Source organism: Carassius auratus, unplaced genomic scaffold, assembly GCF_003368295.1.
Source record: "Carassius auratus strain Wakin unplaced genomic scaffold, ASM336829v1 scaf_tig00002331, whole genome shotgun sequence".
Classification (NCBI taxonomy): Eukaryota; Metazoa; Chordata; class Actinopteri; order Cypriniformes; family Cyprinidae; genus Carassius; species Carassius auratus.
This window is the reverse complement of record NW_020523440.1, coordinates 207,421-229,221: the sequence shown is the minus strand read 5'-3', so window position 1 is coordinate 229,221 and position 21,801 is coordinate 207,421. Positions and strand designations below refer to the sequence as shown.

The window sequence follows — 21,801 nt, the reverse complement described above, 5'->3', positions numbered from 1 at the left end:
TATGGTTTTACATAAAAAACAACCACAATATAGGCACTTTTATTTTTTCATGATGTGAATTTGTTGTAAAAATGACAGTGCTCTAACAGTTATTAGCAGAATACATTAATAAATGACAGTTGACATTGAACATAAATACTTGAAGTAAAACAAAATTTAATAAATATAATAATAATAATAAAATAGTAAAATCATAATCCTCTATGTGCATTTTGGTGTGATTGATTGCCCATTTCTCTCTGCAGATGATGTGGTTGTAGGATGTGACAGCATCTGAAAAACACAATTGAGTTCAGAGTTACAATGTGTCTCATTCGTTTTTGTAAAAACAAAGCCAAAAAAAGGACCATAAATTAAATATTTCTGTTTCTTGCTCAGTGGTGAAGAGGAGAGAAGTATCCTTAACTGAACAGGGCTGGTCACACTTACATGTTCTTTCAAACTGTAAAGTGAAAAATACATGATTTGTAAGAAACCAGTTACAATTTGAAAGTAAAATAAATAAATAAAATAAACAAAAGAAGAAGAGGAGTATCCTTATCCAGAGCTGCTCACACATACATGTGATAAAAAAGAAGAGAAAATAACATATTTGTTTGAAACCCGGTTTCTGATTTTTACGGCCTAAAAAGACTGATTTTGCTGTGGCTTTTCTCATACTTTCCAGTAATATTTGCGGCATTTCTTATTATTTTTCAGTGAAAATATACCACAGACAACATTCTTCTAACACCATTATGACTTTTCTGACTTCGAGAACCATTGTAGGGCTCCAGACTAAGATTTGAGGACACCAGCAATAGTGCCATTAAGTTCTACAGAAGGTGGCACCAGCACCTGACAGTAAAGCACTCATCCTAATCAGACATTTAAATCTTGGAAACATCTAATGTCTGGATTAGCATATGCAAGATGTATTTTTTGTCTCTAGTGCTTGTTCATCTGCAGTACGTCTCGAAGATGTTTCCTGTAAGATGTCAAACAGGCATTTATTAGAATGCATGTGAAACTGCTTCTGAGATGTTTATCAGAGCATACAGCAGATGATTCCCAGATCTTTAGCAGATGTCTTACAAATTTGATAAATAAATAAATAAATAAATAAATAAATATATATATATATATATATATAAATATATATATATATATATATATATATATATATATATATATATATATATATATATATATATATATATATATATATATATATATATAAATATATCAGCGGTGGGCTGTTATCGGCGTTAACGTGCAATATATATTTCCATTAATCTATTCTCACAGTCAAATCTGTAGGGGGCGAGAACGAGTCTTTAAACCTGTGTGTATGCCTACTGTGAAATTACCACATCAAACGTGACGTGCTTACATAGATGCAGCTAAGATGCCGCTGGGTTTGCTTCAGGGAATTTATTTGTATTTTTTAAAGGAGCTTCCCAATGGAAACCTCGACAAGACGCACGCCTGTTTCATACATAATCCGTCTGCAGTGCGTATGTAGTCAGTGTGCGTTTCATGTGTGGGGCAGAAGATTAATTCCAAGATTTCAGTGAGATTAATCTAGATTAAAAAATGAATGTATGCCTTCCACTAATAAATATATATATATATATATATATATATATATATATATATATATATATATATATATATATATATATATATGTATATATATATATAAATTGAAATTGAAATTAAAATCCAAATTCTGCAGAAAATAGGCGGCAATTACGAAAATTTGCGAATGGTTGCGGAATTTGCTGAGTTTGCTTGATTTTGCGATAAAATCAGCGATCGCAAAATCACAAAATACTGGAGGGACTGGTGTAGTTGAATCACTGAACTCCAGAAACTCTGTGATAAAGTGCTTTGACAGTTACAGATTTGAAAAACAAAAGGGCGGGAATATAGAACCCTAAACACTGACACAAAGAACCATTTCAGCATTAAAAGGGTTCTTCAGGATGCTATGGTTCTAAATAGAACTGGTTCTACATGTAACCTTTAAAGAACCATCTTTTTATCTAGTAAATGTACCCTTACTTAATAGACATGGTGTATGCCGGAAAGTAGCATTTGACGCCATTCATGCATGAAGAAGAAAATGCAATTTTGTGTGTATGTGTGTGAGAATATAAAATTATAAAACGATACTTTCTTTTGTTCAAATTCTAAGGCAGTATCACTGATATCCTTCATGTCATCTGACTTCATCACATAATAGGTGGATTGCCCTAATAACCATGTGTGTGATCTTCACCAGTAGTCCTACTTCCAATGACATATTTTCTTGTTCCTGATGAATCTTGGGAAATGCTTAGCCACAAAGTACTTTTTTTGGATATACAAGTTAAATGCTGTATAAAATTGTCTTTGAAAATAGAAATAAGAAATAACAGTTAGTTTTAAACAATACGGCTGTGTTTATATTGATATAATCTTGTCATACTGTATTGTCCATGTTGTTATTGTCACGTGACCTGACAGTTGCGTCAACTGACTGCCATTCATGTCCTCGTGGAATAGTAAAATTTCCATCAAATGCTCATTTAAGAATCTCGCAGGAAGGAGTAAGTCATTCAGGTACTTTTTGCCTACTGTTTTATGAATAATGTAATTATTTTTCTTCCCACCTATGCAGTAGAGTCACATGGCAACTGGGAGCTTATCATTTGATTTACTAAATGAATGATATTACTCTCACCTGTGGAAAACTTGTGTGTTACTCTTTTTATGCCAAAAAGAAAAGGAACAAATTATCTTATCATTTTGTACTGTATGTATGGTCTTGTGATAATAAAGGCATTTTAATAAATGATAGTGCCTTTGCTAGATTTTTGTTTTTGGACCATGTTGAACCCTTGAACTCATAGCACCTTCTTGTTGTATTTCACCAAGGTATGGAAGCATTCTCCACCATTAAACAATCTTTTTTTTTTTTTTCTTCTTTGCTCAGAACAGAAGGTTTAGACCTCAGAAGATCATAAAAATGCAGTGTTGATATTCATCTCTGTCATAGCATAATGGTCCGAGACAAGAAGGTCATGTTCCACAACATGTTCTGACTGCTGAAACATTCAGACTCAAGGCCATATTAGTAATAAACATCAGCCTGCTTACAGACCAGTAGCATTTTATCACACTGCCCTTAATAACATTTATTATCCCTTCAAAAAAGGGCCCAGTTACTCACAAGAGGTCTCACTGTGTATATATATATATATATATATATATATATATATATATATATATATATATATGTATATATATATATATATATATATATATATGTATATATATATATATATATATTTATATAATAATTTATATAAATAATAGTTTATTTATTTTATTATGCTGTCTGATTAAAAAGTCGACAACCTTTTTATCACAGACACTGGAGATTTGTAGCCTCTTTGTTGTTCATGAAGTGTGTAAATTTATAGTCTATTTTGTGTTTCCTTTGCATCTGGAGATGGAGAAGTTAGGTTGAAGTGTTGAAGGTTAAATTGTAGAGGTTTAGGGACATTCAAAAAAAAAAGTTTGTTTTGAAGCTATTTCATGTATATAGCTATAGTATCTTTCGTATTTTTTACGATCATTTTCTAGTAAATGTGTGTTATAATAAATGCATTATGTGACACTTAGCCTTTATGTCAGTAAATTACATCCTTTTTGGACATAAATATTTAAAGCCAAATGAACATGAAATATAGATCCAAATTGTCTGTAGTCATTCACAATTATTATTTTATTTTATTTTATTTTATTTATTTGTTTATTTTTTGATGTTGTTTGTGCAGTAGAAAGATCAGACTTGCATTGCCACACAGTTCAGAGGGAACACTTGTTTGTAACTAACACTGAATCTGATTTGTAAACACTCATTGTTTCTTTCTTTTTTTTTCTTTCTACCTGGATGAGAAAAAAAAAATGCACAATAAAACCACTCCATTTAGCAATTTCTGAAGAGCATCGAGAGCCGTCTTCTCTCAAACTCAGGGAGAGTCAGTGAGGCCATGTCAGCCCATTTCATTTTTGTATAAAATAAAGAAATCAATAATTCTTTAAATCTGGTGCAGGGAACAATCACTAAGATGTCCTGTCACTCTCTGATTGTGTTTATGTTGACCATGAGTGCTGTTTTTATCCTCTCGCTAGGTCTTCTTAAAAAAAAAAAAAAAACATTCTTTACCTCTTGACAGAAGATTCTTGACAGAATAATTTAAAAGCCTGTATTTTAAAATTCTAGTTTAAGGTCTCCACAAACGACTCCGTATCAGCGTTTACATTTTATACAGATCAGATTGTTGTCAAGATCTTCTCAGTGTTGCTCAATCGGTCCCCCTTTTTCTTTTTCTTTTTTCTTTTTTAACTAATGCAGCCATCCTACTTTCTCTATCACCAAAATGGTGACCAAAGACCCTCTAGCAATTATAAAATGATAATATCTACTGAAACATTTGTTAAGGAAATATTTATTTGTGAGATAAATCACAGGCTCTAGTAGTTCAATTGTAAGTAACAACATGCTGTGATGCCTGCAACGTTTGGAATAGGGTTGAAACTGTTGGAGCGATGTATGGACTGATCAGAATCCAACATTAAAATTATCCTTTTAATAGTAGAATAAAAAAGCACAATTTTAAATGCCATGACCAATTTATAAACCCTATGTTCACTTAATTTTAAGTTTTTATATAAATTGATGAACACATTCCAGGTTTTATCAACATAACTGGCCAACAATTTTGTAGTAGTAATTACCCATTAATTAGAGGTGGTGTAACCAGTGTTAGCCACTTCACTAATGTCTGCTAGACATTAGAAATCACTTGTGGGGATATATTCATACTTCACTTCATTAACCTTTGCAATGACAGAAGATGATGTATAAGGCAACAAATCGGCAATGCTATTGTTAGCTTTGCAGGTGTTTGAGTAGTGTCCTAGCAACCAAATTGCATAGGGTAAATGATGCTGTACATTTCTAGCATTTTGCAGGTGTACAATTATCAACAGAAGAATAACCATTTCCAAGTTGCAAGTTCAACAAACAGAGTTCATTGGAACTTGCAACCACAGTTGGCTAACAATGCTTTTGGGAGGTGCGCTTCAGGCCTGTCTGACTGGCGCCAATGCATTTTGTGTTACATAAATTAATTAGATTACGAAGAACTATGGATTGGAGTTGTATACTTTGCGTTATTACTAAGCTTTTTGAATGCATTTTTTTTTATTTTTTTATGGTTTTCAAAAGGTGGTGGGACATAATATGCTTTGGCAAAATTTTGAAATATCAATTAATGTAACAACATGCAACGTAGTTCAAATTATGGAGGTGCAATCAGCAAGTTAGGTTGTTGTATGGAAAAAAAACGAAAAAAAAAAAAACAATGTTTGCACCTTATCGGCGGAATTAACAAAGTACAAATTACTGTGTCTCTGCATGTTAAATTACATTTTACTCACTCTCATGTTCAAAATATTGCACACTGTCCTTGCGTGGAACACAAAAGGACATTTAGAATGGCAGTTTCACTTTCCATCCCCTCTCACTTTCATTGTATAAAAAATTCATTGAAAATGCATTGATGACATTCTGCATAACATCTCATTTTGTGTTCCACTGAAGAAAAAAAGGAATACGGTTTGGAACTTAATAATTATACACCAAACACATTTAAAGATGGGACAGAATTTAGATGAGAATAATAACTCTTAAATAGACCATTTGAAAAGAAAAAAAAAAGTGAGGATTTTGACAATAGGGTAGTCCTAATTAAGCTTGATCCCCCCACCCCCTTCTCCTTCCAGCAATCTCTCATTGAATCCAATTTTCTTTCTGCAGCTGTTCTTTCTGTGCTCAAATCAAATGAACATGCAACCATTTTCCCCGGGCTTTGAACCATACATGGCGGAACTTTTCAAATACTCACATATCTTAAATTAAACAAAATTATTTAATTGCACCTTAATCTCTGCTTCTGCAATCAGCCTTAAATGTGTAGCCATGGAAAATAATAAAGAGTGATGACTGACCTGCGTTGCTGTTTTTAATATGATTAATCTCTGAGTCAGCCTCATGTGGATAGGGCAATTCTGCTCTGAGCTTTTTAACCCGTGGTGTTTGTCATGACCTCTCTTTTATTCTTATAGGTCATCAAGCTGGCTTTTGAGGAGTTTGATCTAGAGCGAGCATATGATACGTTAACAGTGGGTGACGGAGGGAAGATAGGTGATGCTCGAAGAGTACTTTATGTGTGAGTAGAGCAAAAAGGATTCTTATGTTAAAGTGTGAACAGGCATGTGCTTCTATTTATAAATGCCTAAGTGACTTTATTTCTTTCAAGAGAAGCAACCACATGAAAATGGCACTGGGCTTATGTATAAGGTTTCATGGCTCCATATGAATACACAAATCAAAGAATAAAATTAGATTTTGTGCATCTATTCTAGTCTCACAGGATCCAGCGTGCCCGATTTGATTGTGAGTATGAGCAGCCAGATGTGGCTCCATCTGCAATCTGATGACACGATCGGATCGCAAGGATTCAAGGCTGTATATGAAGGTATGTGATGTTTGGAAACACCTGGTTTTTGCTTTCTTATGGTCATTTCCACTGACTGTAAGAGTGATGAAACAAGACAAGAAATATCAGTGTGTTATTTATTCCTTTTCACAGTGAAAATGTATGCTTGAAAATGATTTCGGTTGTTAAAGCGTACCAGTTTCAAAATGGCATGCAAATCAAAGGCAAATGGAGCAGCATATGTGCAGTGCAGACATTTTTCAAAAGCTTGTGTGAAATATTCTACCTGCTGTTCACCCTGCAGGAGAATAGCATCAAAGCAAGTCAGATCGCAGACATGTATTTAAATATACACAGATAAACCGATAAAATTTGCTACAGAAACAGCCATTTCTTATTCAAAGGTAAACATGTTGCACCATTATCAATTTATCAGCTCAATAACTGAACTCTTAACAGAGTGGTGAAAATGCTTCTGTTTTACATCCTGTTGTTATTTATATTCACATGATTAATGTAACCAATAACTTATTTTTTTATTATATGCCACATATTTTTTTGTTTGTTTGTTTTATGTTTATGAATATTTCCAAAATTAAATTGTATGTATAATTGTTCGAGTTCCCAGTGGATTTCCTTGATAAATTTGACAACACTTTAATTTATTTCAGCATGATTAAGTAGACTTTTTTCTTTTGTGTTTATCTATTCCCTTTGTTTCTTCCTTTTTCAACCCCATAACTTGTTTTTCCAAAGCATGCTGTTTAATACCTTGAAATAGAGTTTTTCCCTAGCCACTCTTCACTCTAAACTGTAACCTCACAATTGAGCAATTCTCACCGTCTGGATAGCCTAGCACAATGACACAAACCCAATTAACTTTGTGTAAACCCAATTTCACACTTGTGCTTCTAGTCACGTTGCCATGTTTGACAACATTTCCACAGGGACCCACTGGTGGGACACTTTGTTTGAGGCTGTGTAGATGTCAAACTCAAATTCATCATTTCATATGTTCATTTAAAAGTTCTTAGATTGGCAAAGGATTGTTTTCCCCTTCAATGGAAATGATAAACTTTTGCTGGTCACCAGCAGTGAGCAGACAGCCCAAAGGCCTGGTAGATGATTAAACCCAAACCTCTAAAGTAGTCCTTTCCAAACCTGTCCTTGAGGACCCCCTGCCCTGCACATTTTGCATGTCTCCCTAGACACACTCAATTTCGATCTTGCAGTCTCTACCAACTAGCTGATGAGTGGAATCACGTCTGTTAGATAAGGGAGACATGCAAAAGGAACAGGGCAGGGGGGTCTCCAGGACAGTTTTGGGAAGCACTGCTCTAAAGAGTTAAATGAATATTTCATAAAATACTTCACTAAACAAAAATCGGGCATTATTTATGGATTTCATTCCGAACCGACAAGCTAAAATGAAGTTTTTATGAAAGAATGGCCATAAAATAAATACAATTACAATTATATATATATATATATATATATATATATATATAATTTTTTTTTTTTTTTTTTTTTTTTTTTTAAATAGGAAAATGCTTGAGTAATTACCAGAGAACCTAAACAAAAATATTTCACACTTAATTGCACAGAAAATGTCAGAGAACTGCTTTTCCATTTAATAATGGTATATGCTGTTACATTTAATTCATTAGCATACATTTTTCCCCAGTGTCTAAGGAACACAATGACTTGTCCTGGCAAATTTGACATTTTTGTCAATAGGACAGATAATAGATTTGTTTGGTCTAGAGCTTTAGGAAGCTAAACACATTAGTTAAATGCTGTGTTAACGGTGCTAAAAGCCCCATACAAAAATATATGCAAATGTTTAACAGAACGTTTATATAACTGGTAATGGTCCCGGTAGCCTTCCTGTGCATTATTTAATACCTTTGTCTGTAAGATCTGTTTGCTTTGATGAGTTGGCAGTCCTAACACGATAGCCTAGCGTTTTTGTGGATTCTTAAACTAATCGCCTGTGGCAGCACTGAAGGTATTTAGCATGCTCTTATCACCTTGTAGAGCTTGTAGAATCTGCCGCAAGTGGGAAACTCATCCCCTGTAGATAATCGTCTGGCTGGGTCAATAGAGCACTTGCTGCTGAGCTGACACCATAGTTGTTAACATAAAAATGAACTCTTCCTGAACATCATTCGTTTGTCACTGTCATTTTATACTGCCTTCCAAAACATTTCCTGGAAATAAACAGCCTAGCTCAGGAGTTATCACAAATCAAAAATGTGTTGAAGAACTATTCTGATACTGTCAAGGACAGCACAGAAAAAGTAATGCTAAATGTAAGTGATACAATGCAACTAACAATATAAATATATTAGGATAGCTGCAAAAAATAGGTTTACCATTGTCTGAATGTTTGAATGTGTTTCCCATATTTTTGTTGTTTATGTCGAATAAATCCTATATACATTACACTTTAATTGTTTTCCTGTTTAAGTGAGGCTGTTTCTTCTATATTGCTAGGCTTATGTAGTTCATGTTAATGTTAATATATTTCGGGAAGCAGAGTTTTTTTTTTTTGTTGTTGTTTACTTTTGTACAATAAACATTCTTGGTTCTATTTTGAGTTGGCACTTCAATGTAAAATCCAATTTCTAGAGCGAAATCACTGTGTTAAACTACTTACAATACCGAAAGGTGGTCCAATTGCCAGGCTGAAAACCACGTTTAAATTAAATAAATCATGTACTCTTGTATTCCACAGAAATTGAAAAAGGTGGATGTGGAGACCCAGGCGTCCCTGCATATGGAAAGCGAACTGGGGATCGTTTTTTACATGGTGATGTGCTGACCTTTGAGTGTCAGGCTGCTTTTGAATTGGTTGGCGAGAGGACAATATCATGCCAGCAAAATAACCAGTGGTCTGGAAACAAACCCAGCTGCGTCTGTAAGAGTCATTTTCTGAAATGCATGATTATAATTAAAATGTTGCCATTTACAATGATTAATGTATCGCCTCTGTAAAAACATGACATCTAGATTAGGGGCAGATATGAAGCTAAATGGCAGCCATCCATGCTAGAAATTACCAGTTTTGCTGTATGAGAGATCAATTATCATATTTCTGTTTCTGGAATGTGTTACTGTCTCTTTCTTTCTCAATAGAGAATGCACTGTGTCTGATTGTTTGACTACAAATGTCTGGATATATGCCCAGTCTGCAAAAAAAAATACAAAATAAATAAATAAATAAAAATAATAAAATGTCTAACAATCGATAATGATATAAATTTACATAAACATGGTGCCACACTGCACCAGTTTTTGCTCACACAAACTGAAATATAAGCACAGCTGTAGTGAATTTGCCCCTCAATCTGTCATGAAATGGTATTTTTCCTTAGTACTGAGGTAAGAGGGAGCAGTGTACTCGTTAATGTTTTTGTTGTTAAAAAGAAAACCTCTTAAATGACTTTTCCTGACAAATCTCAGACTATGAGTGAATTCCTTGACATGTCATAATTTCTGCACTATGCAAACACCTCATTAGCATGGTCTATGTGAATTCTCTTTTCTCTCATCTTTTTTTACAGACATAATAACATTTCTGACAATGTACCCATTGTGGATGAAAATAAATATTGTAACCTTTGTAATGGAATTATATATATACATATATATATTTGTCTTCATCTCCACAGTCTCCTGCTTCTTCAATTTCACCACTTCATCAGGCATCATCCTATCGCCAAGCTACCCAGAGGAATACGGAAACAACATGAACTGTGTGTGGCTCATTATAGCTGAGCCAGGCAATAGGATCCATCTCATTTTCAGCGATTTTGAGTTGGAGCCCCAGTTTGACTATCTCATTGTGAAAGACGATGGGATGCCAGAACCCACCACGTTTGGAACGTTCTCTGGGAAGGATGTACCCTCACAGATTGCTAGCAATGGCCATATAATGCGCTTGGAGTTCCAGTCGGACCACTCAAACACGGGAAAAGGGTTTAATATCACCTACACAAGTAATTGCAATATCCATATTATGTTGATTATTATTTTTTACGGGTGAAGTGTGCAATTTCCGCACCACTAGGAGCACAAATAATATAGCTGTCTTGGGCTGATTAGGATACTTACAAGGCTAGTCAGTTCACAGTTCACAGTCATTTGCACTGTAAAAACATAAGGCAACTTATCGCTTTTTTGAGTAAACTTAACAAACAGGGACTAAAGTCCACGCAACTTAAAATAAAAACTTAATATCACAAGTTGTCACAACATAAATAGCCATGTTAACATAAAAAAATATCAGAACAAAATATTTTTTGTTTACTGAACACAAGGCCTATTATCTATAAGCATACACAATTTAACCCATCCAAAGTGCACACACACAGAGCAGTGATCACACACACACACACACACGGTGCCGTGTTCATCATTTATGCTGTGGCACCCAGGGAGTAGTTGGGGCCTTGCCTTGCTCAAGGGCACCTCAGTCGTGTTATTGCCGGCCCGAGTTTCGAACCCACAACCCAAGGGTTAGGAGTCAAACTCTCTAACCACTTGTACACGATTTTATATGATTCAAATAGTCTAAATAAATAAAAGACCATAACACGGGTCAAATAATTTTTTTTATTATTGAAAGTTTGTGTCCATAGCACAAGGACATACCGAGTCTTGTATATTAACTTCTTTACTCAATGCATTTTACACTGAACTCAACACATGGTACAATCAAATGAGAGGAGGAGGAAGGAAGTGTGTGTGTGCGCGCGCTCTTTGGATGGGTTAAATGTAGAGCATGAATTCTGAGTATGGGTCACCATACTTGGCTGAATGTCACGTCACTTTTCACTTTTTTCACTTTAAAATTGTGTATGCTTATAGATAACAGGCCTTGTGTTCAGTAAACAAAAAATATTTTGTTCTGATATTTTTAGGTTAACATGACTATTTATGTTGTGGCAACTTGTGATATTAAGTTATTATTTTAAGTTGGGTGGACTTGAGTCCGCGTTTAAGTTTACTCAAAAGAAGTGCTTGCGATAAGTTGCCTTATTTTTTATTTTTTTTTAAGTTGACTGAACTTTTTTTTTTTACACTGTGATTAAGGCGGGAAATATTATGGTGCAATTCCAACACTTTAATTAGGCATATCTCCTTTTAGCAAATGGCAAACTTCAGTACAATTTTCACAGGATTCCATTTTTACAGCAACAAGCTTTTTTTATATAAAAAGTAGGCAGAACGATTAAGATACTTTCTTTTGAACAAATTCTAAAGTAGCATCATTTGGATGTAATTGTACACAAGGGAATTTTGAACTTTCTCCTAGCTTGTCATTGGAAATAGTGCTTGCTTGTTTTGCCCTCTCTGGAATGTATCTTTGATACCAGTGTAGTATTCATGAAGCTTAACTGGTACAGTGTGTCCTAGCAATGCCAAGGTCATGGTTTGATGCCTAGGAAACACATTTAATGATAAAACAAATGCTTTGGATAATTTTTGTCTTTTTTTATATATATATAAAGGCAACTGCTAAGTGTATAAATTTAGCTTTGCTCTTCATTAACAATAGTCCAATTTCACTGTACTTTCTGTAGTGACAATAAATAATCATGAATCTTGAATAAATATAGTTAGACTGTTAGAATGCCATTAGGGATACATCCAGTCAGCAAGCTTAATGTATTTACAACAAAAGTATTTACATTTTTAGTGAATAGATCTAACTGTGAACAAGATCTGTGTTGGCACGTCTATGTGGGAACAAAAAGGGGTGGTAGATGGAATCAGTAGTTCAAGGCAATGTCAGTGTCAGTGGATTGTGTGGTTTGATATTTCAACAGTAATGCTTCAGTAATGTTGTGTCATTGTCTCAGAAAGTAGTAGACATGTTTCCCAAAGTGGCGTTGGTGCAACTGTCAGGCATGGCCCTAAGAACAATGAGGCTGTCATTTGGGAATGGGGTAGAGCTGCGTACATATCCTAAGCCCTGGCTGCAAGGTCTCCATGCATTAGCCATCATGATTCCACAGGGGCCTTGCAGACAGAGGTGTTCATCAAATGGAAACACTGAAGTAGCTTTGACAGGATCCTCTGCTTCTGCAAGTACACATATTGAATAATTGAAGCTTCCACACTGACATCCTGTGATGCATGTTCGACACATATGTGAGCTGTCTGCAGAGTTGTGAGAAAGGGAAAGCAGAGATTTGACAAAAATCTTCAAGCCATCTTGAGTGTGTCTTAAACCACCATATTGCAGGAAAAATAGAGGGTTTAGAAACGAAGGCTGAAGGCTTTCTGTTGACGTTTATCCATGTACCACCTCAGCATCTGTGGTTCTTTCACATGATTCAGATTTATTTTTCCTGGGAATTGTAACAGTTAATATAAAGTTAATTAAGGAAGTATTGATGAAGGACTAATGAATTATGAAATGTAATGCACACCCAATGATGGTAATGCTGCCATTATTGTGCAGGTTTGTTCTCAATACATTCTTAAGGTTTTGGCCCTTGAAATACTCACGCATAATTATTTTCTTAGTCATTAATAATTCATTAGTAACTCAAGACAGTTTTACTGCTTGACTCGTTCAACAAAGTAATTCAACCTGGAACTACTTCATAGAAGTGCAGATACAGAAAATTAATTATTGAACACCTATGAATGTTTGTCAACCAATCAGAATCAAGTATTCAACCATACCATAAAACAAAGTGAAATAATGCCTCGGAATATAATTATGTAATTATACTGTAATTCATCTTGTAATGGAAAATCTTAACAAACTACTTTTGGACATTCAACGATGCAAAATCCAGACTTTGTAGAATCTGCTGAACCTAATTAATTGTTGCCAAAGTGACATTTTTTTAAAAACTAATATTGCATTGTGTGGTATCCAACCCAGGCTCTTGAGAAGTCATACCAATTTCCAGTAGATGGAGAAATCGTAAGAATACGCTGACCCAAACTTAAGATGTAGTGCCATCATGTGTGTTAGCATTGTTTTTGCACATTTATTATATGCTTCAGCACTGATTATACTTTTATCCTGTGTCTATAGCTTTTGGTCAGAATGAATGTCATGACCCTGGTATTCCTGTCAACGGGCAGCGCTTTGGAGAACATTTCTTACTGGGTAGCTCAGTGCTCTTCACTTGTGAAGAGGGCTTTATCAAAACCCATGGATCCGAATCCATTACCTGTGTCATCCAGGATGGAAATGTAGTGTGGAACGCGGCTGTCCCCCGGTGTGAAGGTGAGAGAGCTTTTAGACTTTGGTCTTCTGCACCTTTTCTAAAGGTGCTGCTGGGATTTTTGAGATGGGCTGCTGTTAAAATTAATTTTTTCTGCACTCTCACTATCCCAGCTCCATGTGGTGGACATCTAACGGCTCCCATGGGGGTCTTACTTTCCCCTGGCTGGCCCGGATACTACAAAGACTCCCTTAACTGTGAATGGGTGATTGAAGCCAGGAAGGATCATGCCGTCAAGATATCATTTGACAGGTATTGATTTGTTTTGGGGATTTTTATTTATTATTTTATATTTTTTTTTCATGTGAAAGCCCTGGATAAACATCCCTGTCCCCTTTTTGGAAGCCCTGGCAACATTCTCTTAAGTACAGTTTCTCACTCTTACAATTTTTTTTTTTTTTTCATTAACCTTCCAGTTTAATCTCCCTCATTAGAGTAATTCTGATAAAGACCTGGGTCATAAGCAGATGTTCCGCTCTTTTCAATTTCCTGTGCAGGTTTCAGACAGAGGTTAATTACGACACATTGGAGATTCGGGATGGACCCTCCAACTCATCGCCATTGATCGGGGAGTACCATGGCACTCAGGCCCCCCACTTCCTCATCAGCACCGGCAATTACATGTACCTGCTCTTTACTACCGACAACAGCCGTTCCAGCGAAGGCTTCCAGATCCGCTATGAGAGTGAGTCAGTTTCTCATCTTTCCTTTGCAGTGATTTAAATGTACAAATATTGGATTTTCACACTCCAAAGTGGGCAGTTCTGCAATATTTTGCAAATTTTAGCAGGACACGATCTTTGGTGCATGTGATCTAATTATAATGGCTTCTCCAGGGTTACAATCAGATTTTAGTTTCTAGTTGCCTAAAAATTATGTAGAGAAGCCCGGCAAGTGTGTGCTAGCGTCACATGACCAATATCAACATTCAGAGGCAATTTTAAGAGAGGTGAAGAACCTCTGTGAGTAATTAAATTAATCCGAAAATTAAGTTTGTTTTCTTTTTGAATATGTGTGGTGGTGGTGGGTTTGTAAACTACACTTCAGAGTGCAGTTAGAGTTTAATGTCCCGCTGACACAAGGCCTGTTTGTTTGTTAGTACAAGCTCATCAGATCGACCAATCATTATTGTTAAATGCATATTTTAATGCTTTTGTAATTATTGTTGACTTGTTTACAGGGACTAGCCGAAAAAAAAAAAAAAAAAAAGGACAAAATCAGATGTGGCATCTGTTATAGTGGATCCCCCGCAGGCATATAGAGGAAAAATAATTAAATAAAAACGTTAGTAAATTGTAACATGGAACCGAGAATGGTTAAACCACCACTAGCATGAAAGTCTTTTGAATACTTTATATGTCAAATTTATTGTTAAAGGTGGAGCATGCAGTTTCTGTGCTCCTACTGTCACATAGCAGAATAACAAAAAGAAAGCATATTTTCAAACAGCCTTTGCAAGTGCATCACAACTCCCCTACCCACACCGCCTTAACTTGAAGTTAAGCTGACCTATCGTGAAAAAACTCTACAAGTTCTTAATCTTGATTGAAACCAAAATATTACATAAATTATTCTATTTTGTAAAATAGCACCTATGTTTACCCTTGATTTACTCCATTGTCTGTCTCTGTGCATTTTGCCAAGTCTTCAAATTTTGGGTTGCACTTCTGTAACAAATCTGAATTTCGACTAAATCACTAAAACCCTCTGATTAACCTGCTACAGTAGCCCCACCCTTGACTCTCACTACTGTGCAGAGGTATGCAAATGCATAAATAAACAGGCAGGTAAAATATTTATTTATATATTTATTTATTTAAGTGCACACCCTCAAATTCAAACTGCAAATGACATTTGAAAATAACTCTTTAATATTCAAGACAGTTAAAGGACAATTTAGCTGTTTTCAACCAGCTTTATAATGTTATAATACAGCTCTATAAAGGTAAAACATGACAGGAGTATTTGTAAATGAATAGTGTGTACTCTTTCTTCATGTTACCTGTACCTAGGTCTTCTGGATTGTTTGTCAGCTTTTGTGGAATTACAGATCATACTTTAGAAATTTTTGTACCTCTGCTCACGGTTAATTGGTTTGATCCCAGAGTGTTATGAAGTTTCCTTACCTTCTTTGACAAAGGGGAAAACCACAGCCTCTTTTCTCAATTTTCTTTGGTCACGTAGCACTGATTAAAAAATAAATAAATAAATAAATAAATAAATAAAAATAAAAATAGCCTTTCTACTGCATAGACAATTTTTATTAGCCATCTACAGCAAATAGTTGCCCTTGGGCAATGGAGAGTTGTCTAAAGCCCCATGTTCAGTACATGTTTCTTTAAATAAGTGCAACCAATTAAAATGGTCAAAAAGTATCAAAGAAAAGTTCATTAAGGTGCAGGAGTCCCTGTCAAGCAATATTTGAAGACAGGATTTAATTTTCTGACACATGATCACAGTAGCACGTGGTGTGAGATGAAGGTAAAATTATTTGCTTGAGTAATCTTTTTTTTTTTTTTAAATGACATGAACTCTACATAACAATAAAAGAATATGCATGAAGGTGTAGAGAAGACCTTTGTCAGGTTTTATGAAGTTTTTTTTTTTTTTTTTGCATGTTTAGAAAATCAGTTTTTCTTTCTGTAGTCTCAGGGCAATATTGTGTGATAAGGGGTAAGGATGCAGGGGTCCACGGCTCCCATCCCTAACCAGGAGGTCCCCTTGGACAATTTCTCTCACTGGCAAATAATGTGTGACAAAAATTTCACACAGAGTGAAATCTCATAACATGAAGTACATGAGATGACACACAACTCTACATGATATAAACCTATGCCTGTATCTAATCCAGTATATCAAACCCTTTTTACTTAATGATTTCTTGACATTTTTGAAAAAAAACAAGAAAGATTTGTGATTTTATATTGCTTTCTGAGCATTGTCTTATGTAATATTTAGCATGTATGTACCATTAAAATGTGTGCAGTAGAGGGTCAAAAGCCCTGTTAATTTAATGAAAATTCAAGTGTGATATTCATGGCATTAATGATTTATAATATTTCCATAAAAAAAGTAAAACCTGAAGTTATACCTTTTTAATAATCAGTTTGTCCTATGGAGATGTCTTATCATGGCACGGCACACAGATGTAAATGAACAGAAATTAATCTTCCCTGCAAGTAAAATCAAATATCAGTGATCAAATTCTTATTTATAAAAACAGAACTTATAATAAAATAAGTGCTTTACAAATTGGCAAATTAAAAGAGATAGTTGACATTGTTGTTATAATTTATATGTTATCTTGTGTTATGCTATGTTTTACGTTATGTTATGTTATGTTATGTTTAAAAATACTGATAAAATATGGAGACAATTTTTTGAGTTTGCATATATAATGACTTATATATAATGTATTTATTTATTTATTTATTTATTTATCAACCATTTTTTATTTTTTGTTAAACAATGCCATTGTTCAGTCACACGTTATGTTTCACCTGTCAGTTCTAACTGGCAACCTAAAATAGTGTCTAGGAACTATAATATGGAAGAGAGGTGGGTGCTCCTTTTGTAGTCAACTCTTTAGTTATGAGAGGGTGGGATGGGCTGAACTGGAGTGGGACAGGTCCTTAACCCTTGTGCATTGTTCAAATTCACTACCCTTTCGAGTTGTGCGTGGATGAAAACATCCACTCAATTAAACTGCTGTAAAAATGTATCAGATTCATATATATATATATTTTTTTGCATAAATCTGTTAATCAACTTCAGTCCTGATTAAAACTACCAAATGTTTAAAAAAAAATCCAAGAATTTAACTCTTTAATTGCCAAGTTCATAAATGATGTCACTGATTTTGGGGGGGGGACCACACAAAATGACTTATTTTCAATATAAAAGTAATTGTGGCTGGATTTTTTTTTTTTTTTTTACTTTTTACAACAGTCTTGGGCATGTCAAAGATTAGTAGCAACATTGGCTTTGATGCATTGTTAGTTTTTTTGCAGCATTAGATTAAAAATTTTTCTCCCTAATTAGTTGTTGGTGGCTGTTTTTGCCCTATTGACTTCCATTATAACGACATTTTTTGATTGCAAAGCCATGACACCATGTAATCATGCATTCTTGATTGTTGGTGGTTTTCCCTGTTGGGAAGAGGTAACATTTGTTATTTTTACAGTTGATCTCTAGGTGGGACCATTAACCCTTTGGATAGGCCTGTGCAAAAAAAAGCTTAGTTTCTGACTTGTATATAAAGCTATATGGAGTATAATAGCATATTATATTGTGTGTGTATGTGTGTGTGTGTGTGTGTGAGAAAGAGAGAGACAGAGTGTGTGAGAGAGACCTTTGCGCACTTACCTTGATGTATTTCAGAAAATCAAAATGTACACCTCAGCTCTCAGAACTACATGGAGTAAACAAAAGTGTATTCATGCACCTGCTGCCTTTTAATGGTGGTGAAAGTATTCGGTTGTTAAGTGATGACGTAAGAAGCGCTGTTTCCGGTTCAGGCCTCAACTCGCTTCACTTGAGAATATGACCTCAGCAGCCGTTTATGAGCATTGTTTATTCATATTGATAATTTAAGCTAAACGCTTTCAAACTTACGATATACACTACAGTCTCCGTGCTCACAGTGTCCCAAACACAAAGAATTTATATATATATTTTTTTATATTTATATTTTCATTGTCTGGCTATCTGGTACTTCAGTATGGAGTTAAAGGTTAAGATTATAACTTTTTCGCTAGTATTCTATCACATTCTGAGTTTATATTAGCACCTTTTGTTGTTTTCTCGTGGTAACTGATAGAGTGTTTGGACACGGAAGCGCTGCTACGTGACGTCAGACTTAACAATGGAATAGACTAAACAAAAGCAAAGTACATGGATTTAAACACTTGCATGGCATCGTGCTGGTCATTTAATGGTGAAAAAAGCAGCAAGCAACTTGTACCAAAGTTTTAGAAATGATTATGTAGCATGACCCCTCCAGCGAGCTGCAGCTTATTTGAAGTTGGTATTGCATTTTGGTTCATAATACATTATGTTCATAAATTTAATGCAAAGTAGATTTTTTTACAGGATTTTAAGGTTTTAAACTGGCTTTGCCATCAAGAAAAGACGAGCATTTCACATATAGGCCATCTGTACTTTTCACCATCAAAAGGCAGCATGTGCATGAACACACTTCTTTTTTTATTGTTTACTCCATGTAGTTCTGAGAGCATGAGGTGCATATTTGGATTTTTTCCGGTACTGTACATCAAGGTAAGTGCACGAAGGTCTCTCTCAAACCCTCTCTTTCTCTCTCTCTCTCTCTCTCTTTCTCTCTCTCTCTCTCTCTCTCTCTCACACACACACACACACACACACACACGCTATAATTTGCTGTTATACTCCATATAACTCCATATACAAGCCAGAAACTAAGCCTTTTTCTGCACAGGCCTATCTAAAGGGTTAATGGTCCCACCTAGTGATCAACTGTAAAAATATATTTTTTTACCTCTTCCCAAAAGGGAAAACCACAAACAATCAAGAATGCATGATTATATGGTGTCATGGCTTTGCAATCAAAAAATTTCGTTATAATGGAAGTCAATGGGGCAAAAACAGCCACCAACAACTAATTAGGGAGAAAAAAAATAAATCTAATGCTGCACAAAAACTAACAATGCTTTAAAGCCAATTTTGTTTCTAATCTTTGACATGCCCAAGACTGTGATAAAAGGTAAAAAAATATCCAGTCCACAATCACTTTTTATATTGAAAATATGTAATTTTGTGTGTTTTTTTCCCCAAATCAGTGACATCATTTATGAACTTGGTAATTAAAAAGTTAAAATCTAGTTTTGATTATGACCGAGGTTGATTAATAGATTTATAAAAAAATATTTATCTGGTACATTTTTACAGCAGTTTAATTTAGTGGATGTTTTCATCCACGAACAACTCGAAAGGGTAGTGAATTTGCCCAGAGTGTACCGTTGAGTTTTTGAAAAAATTCAAAGCATTGTCCCAAAATATGGGTCAAAATAAGATTTGTCACCAAAAATCATTCCATTAGCTCAAACACAGAGAAAATTGTGGCCAAAATAAGACTCAACTTTACCCCCTAGTGGACGAAAACGTCCCCAACAACGCACAAGGGTTAATAATTTAGTCCCAGGCCCTTTGAAGGAGTTTGTTTTGAAATGTGATTTTGTTGCACCCCACTGCTCAAATACAGTGTCGATTGGAATGTTAAATACACTAGTCCTTGTTCCAAAACCTTATAATTAACAAATTTAGCACTGCTTATAGCACATGTGCCTGCTTGTTTTCTATTATTGCAGCTGTATAAAAATAGGTTGTTTGTAAAATTAAATGTTATCACTTTTTACCACCCCATGAGCTTAACTGAAAAATGCTAATTATAGCTTTATAAAAACTAAATGACTTGACAAATAGTCTCCAGTTGCTCTTCCTCAGCAGTAATTTAACATCTTTATTATAATGTAATGTGCTGTAGTATAGACTGAAGAATGAGAAATGTGGGCAAGAAGCAAGATGATTCTCAAATGATATTCATGACTCCCAATAAATTACCTGACATTATGACTGATATACATGAAACTCATTTGTGTCAAAGTGTTCCTATTTTTCATACTTTATAGACAGCTATCAAAGGTTTATCAGTGGCCACAAGGTAGATCCGAATGGTTGTGAAACTAACAGGTGGAACTATTCCTCAGAAGTCAGTCTCTGAAGTCAGGGGAAATGGTTTAGAAAACAGTGCTGTCACTCAAAATATAGAAAAGGTAAGTAGAAATAAAAATATTAGTTCAAGGAAGGAAACCACTTTGGGACTAGTATCTGCTGATTAATACTGTCTAAAGTGCTTCCGACACAATCCTCCTTTCAATTTAGACCTTGGAGGTGGAATTAAATATATATTATATATATATATATTTATTTGATTGTTTTGTTTCTTCCACACAGGTATTATGATGGAAACAGACTCTTGTTTAGATCCAGGTATCCCGGTGAATGGAAAAAGGCATGGTGACACGTTCGCCATCGGCTCCAGAGTGACGTTCAGCTGCAATAAAGGCTATACTCTGAGCGATAATGAACCCATTGTGTGCGAGAGAAACCATCAGTGGAACCATGCGCTGCCCAGCTGTGACGGTAGGCCAAGTTGCGCTCTCTTGATTCTGATCATGTACAAGAGAATCAGCTCCTCCCTACCACCCAACGATGCCTAAAAACTGGACCCTGGTGTCAGCTTGCACTCTATGTTTTAAGCACACAGGTGTTTCGTTTAGGGAGAACTTTGGAGCCCCTTGAACATCTGGGGCCCGAGGGCATTGGTCAGGGCTATCATCCAATCCTTCTAGGCTGCATTACATTTTTATCAGAGGGGAAAGGGTAAGCCCTCTTAACACTCCTCCAAGATTTGAGTTCATGCATTTTTGATTAGAGGTGACTGGCATGTGCTGTTTCATAGATAACTTTAAATGGAGGGGGAAAAGGACAGGGAAGTGGGAACATATAATTGAAGTCCTTTATCTGATATCTACAGGAAAGCTCACTATAAAGCTGTTTATCTTATTTGCTTTATGATTACCGGGATTGAAGTAAAGTGTTTTCCCGAAAGACCAATCATGCTGTTGCCTGTCTGTTCCAAAATTCCCAATGTTTTCTTACGCTTGCATCTTATCAGCTCTGTGTGTTTGCTCAGACTTTGATTCAGCATGACGGGCTCTCATCGGGTCCTGAAAGTCATTACAGACAGGACAGATACTCCCCATCTGTTTGTTGGAATATAAATACATGTTCATAAAAGATTGCACATTTCCTTTCTGTCAGGTTGATTATTATTATTTAATGGAGAGTAAAATTCTGATTTCTCGAGCCAAATTCAGAACCATTTTAAACATGGCCACACCCAAAAGTGCATATAATAGACATGTGAGCCTCAGAACTGGACCTTGGAGCAATGCAAGAAGATTGTGTTGACT

At 35.2% G+C, this 21,801-nt stretch overlaps 1 protein-coding gene across 1 annotated transcript in view; it reads left to right on the top strand.

Annotated features, from left to right (window-relative positions):
* LOC113069715 (CUB and sushi domain-containing protein 1-like) overlaps nucleotides 1-21,801 on the top strand; it is a 169,664-nt gene that overhangs the window by 13,733 nt on the left and 134,130 nt on the right. The window contains exons 4-11 of the mRNA XM_026242837.1: nucleotides 6,163-6,266; nucleotides 6,463-6,575; nucleotides 9,274-9,456; nucleotides 10,211-10,537; nucleotides 13,597-13,791; nucleotides 13,903-14,041; nucleotides 14,287-14,474; nucleotides 20,780-20,968. Of these exons, the coding sequence (XP_026098622.1) occupies nucleotides 6,163-6,266; nucleotides 6,463-6,575; nucleotides 9,274-9,456; nucleotides 10,211-10,537; nucleotides 13,597-13,791; nucleotides 13,903-14,041; nucleotides 14,287-14,474; nucleotides 20,780-20,968 (1,438 nt within the window). The remainder of the gene's footprint in view (nucleotides 1-6,162; nucleotides 6,267-6,462; nucleotides 6,576-9,273; nucleotides 9,457-10,210; nucleotides 10,538-13,596; nucleotides 13,792-13,902; nucleotides 14,042-14,286; nucleotides 14,475-20,779; nucleotides 20,969-21,801) is intronic.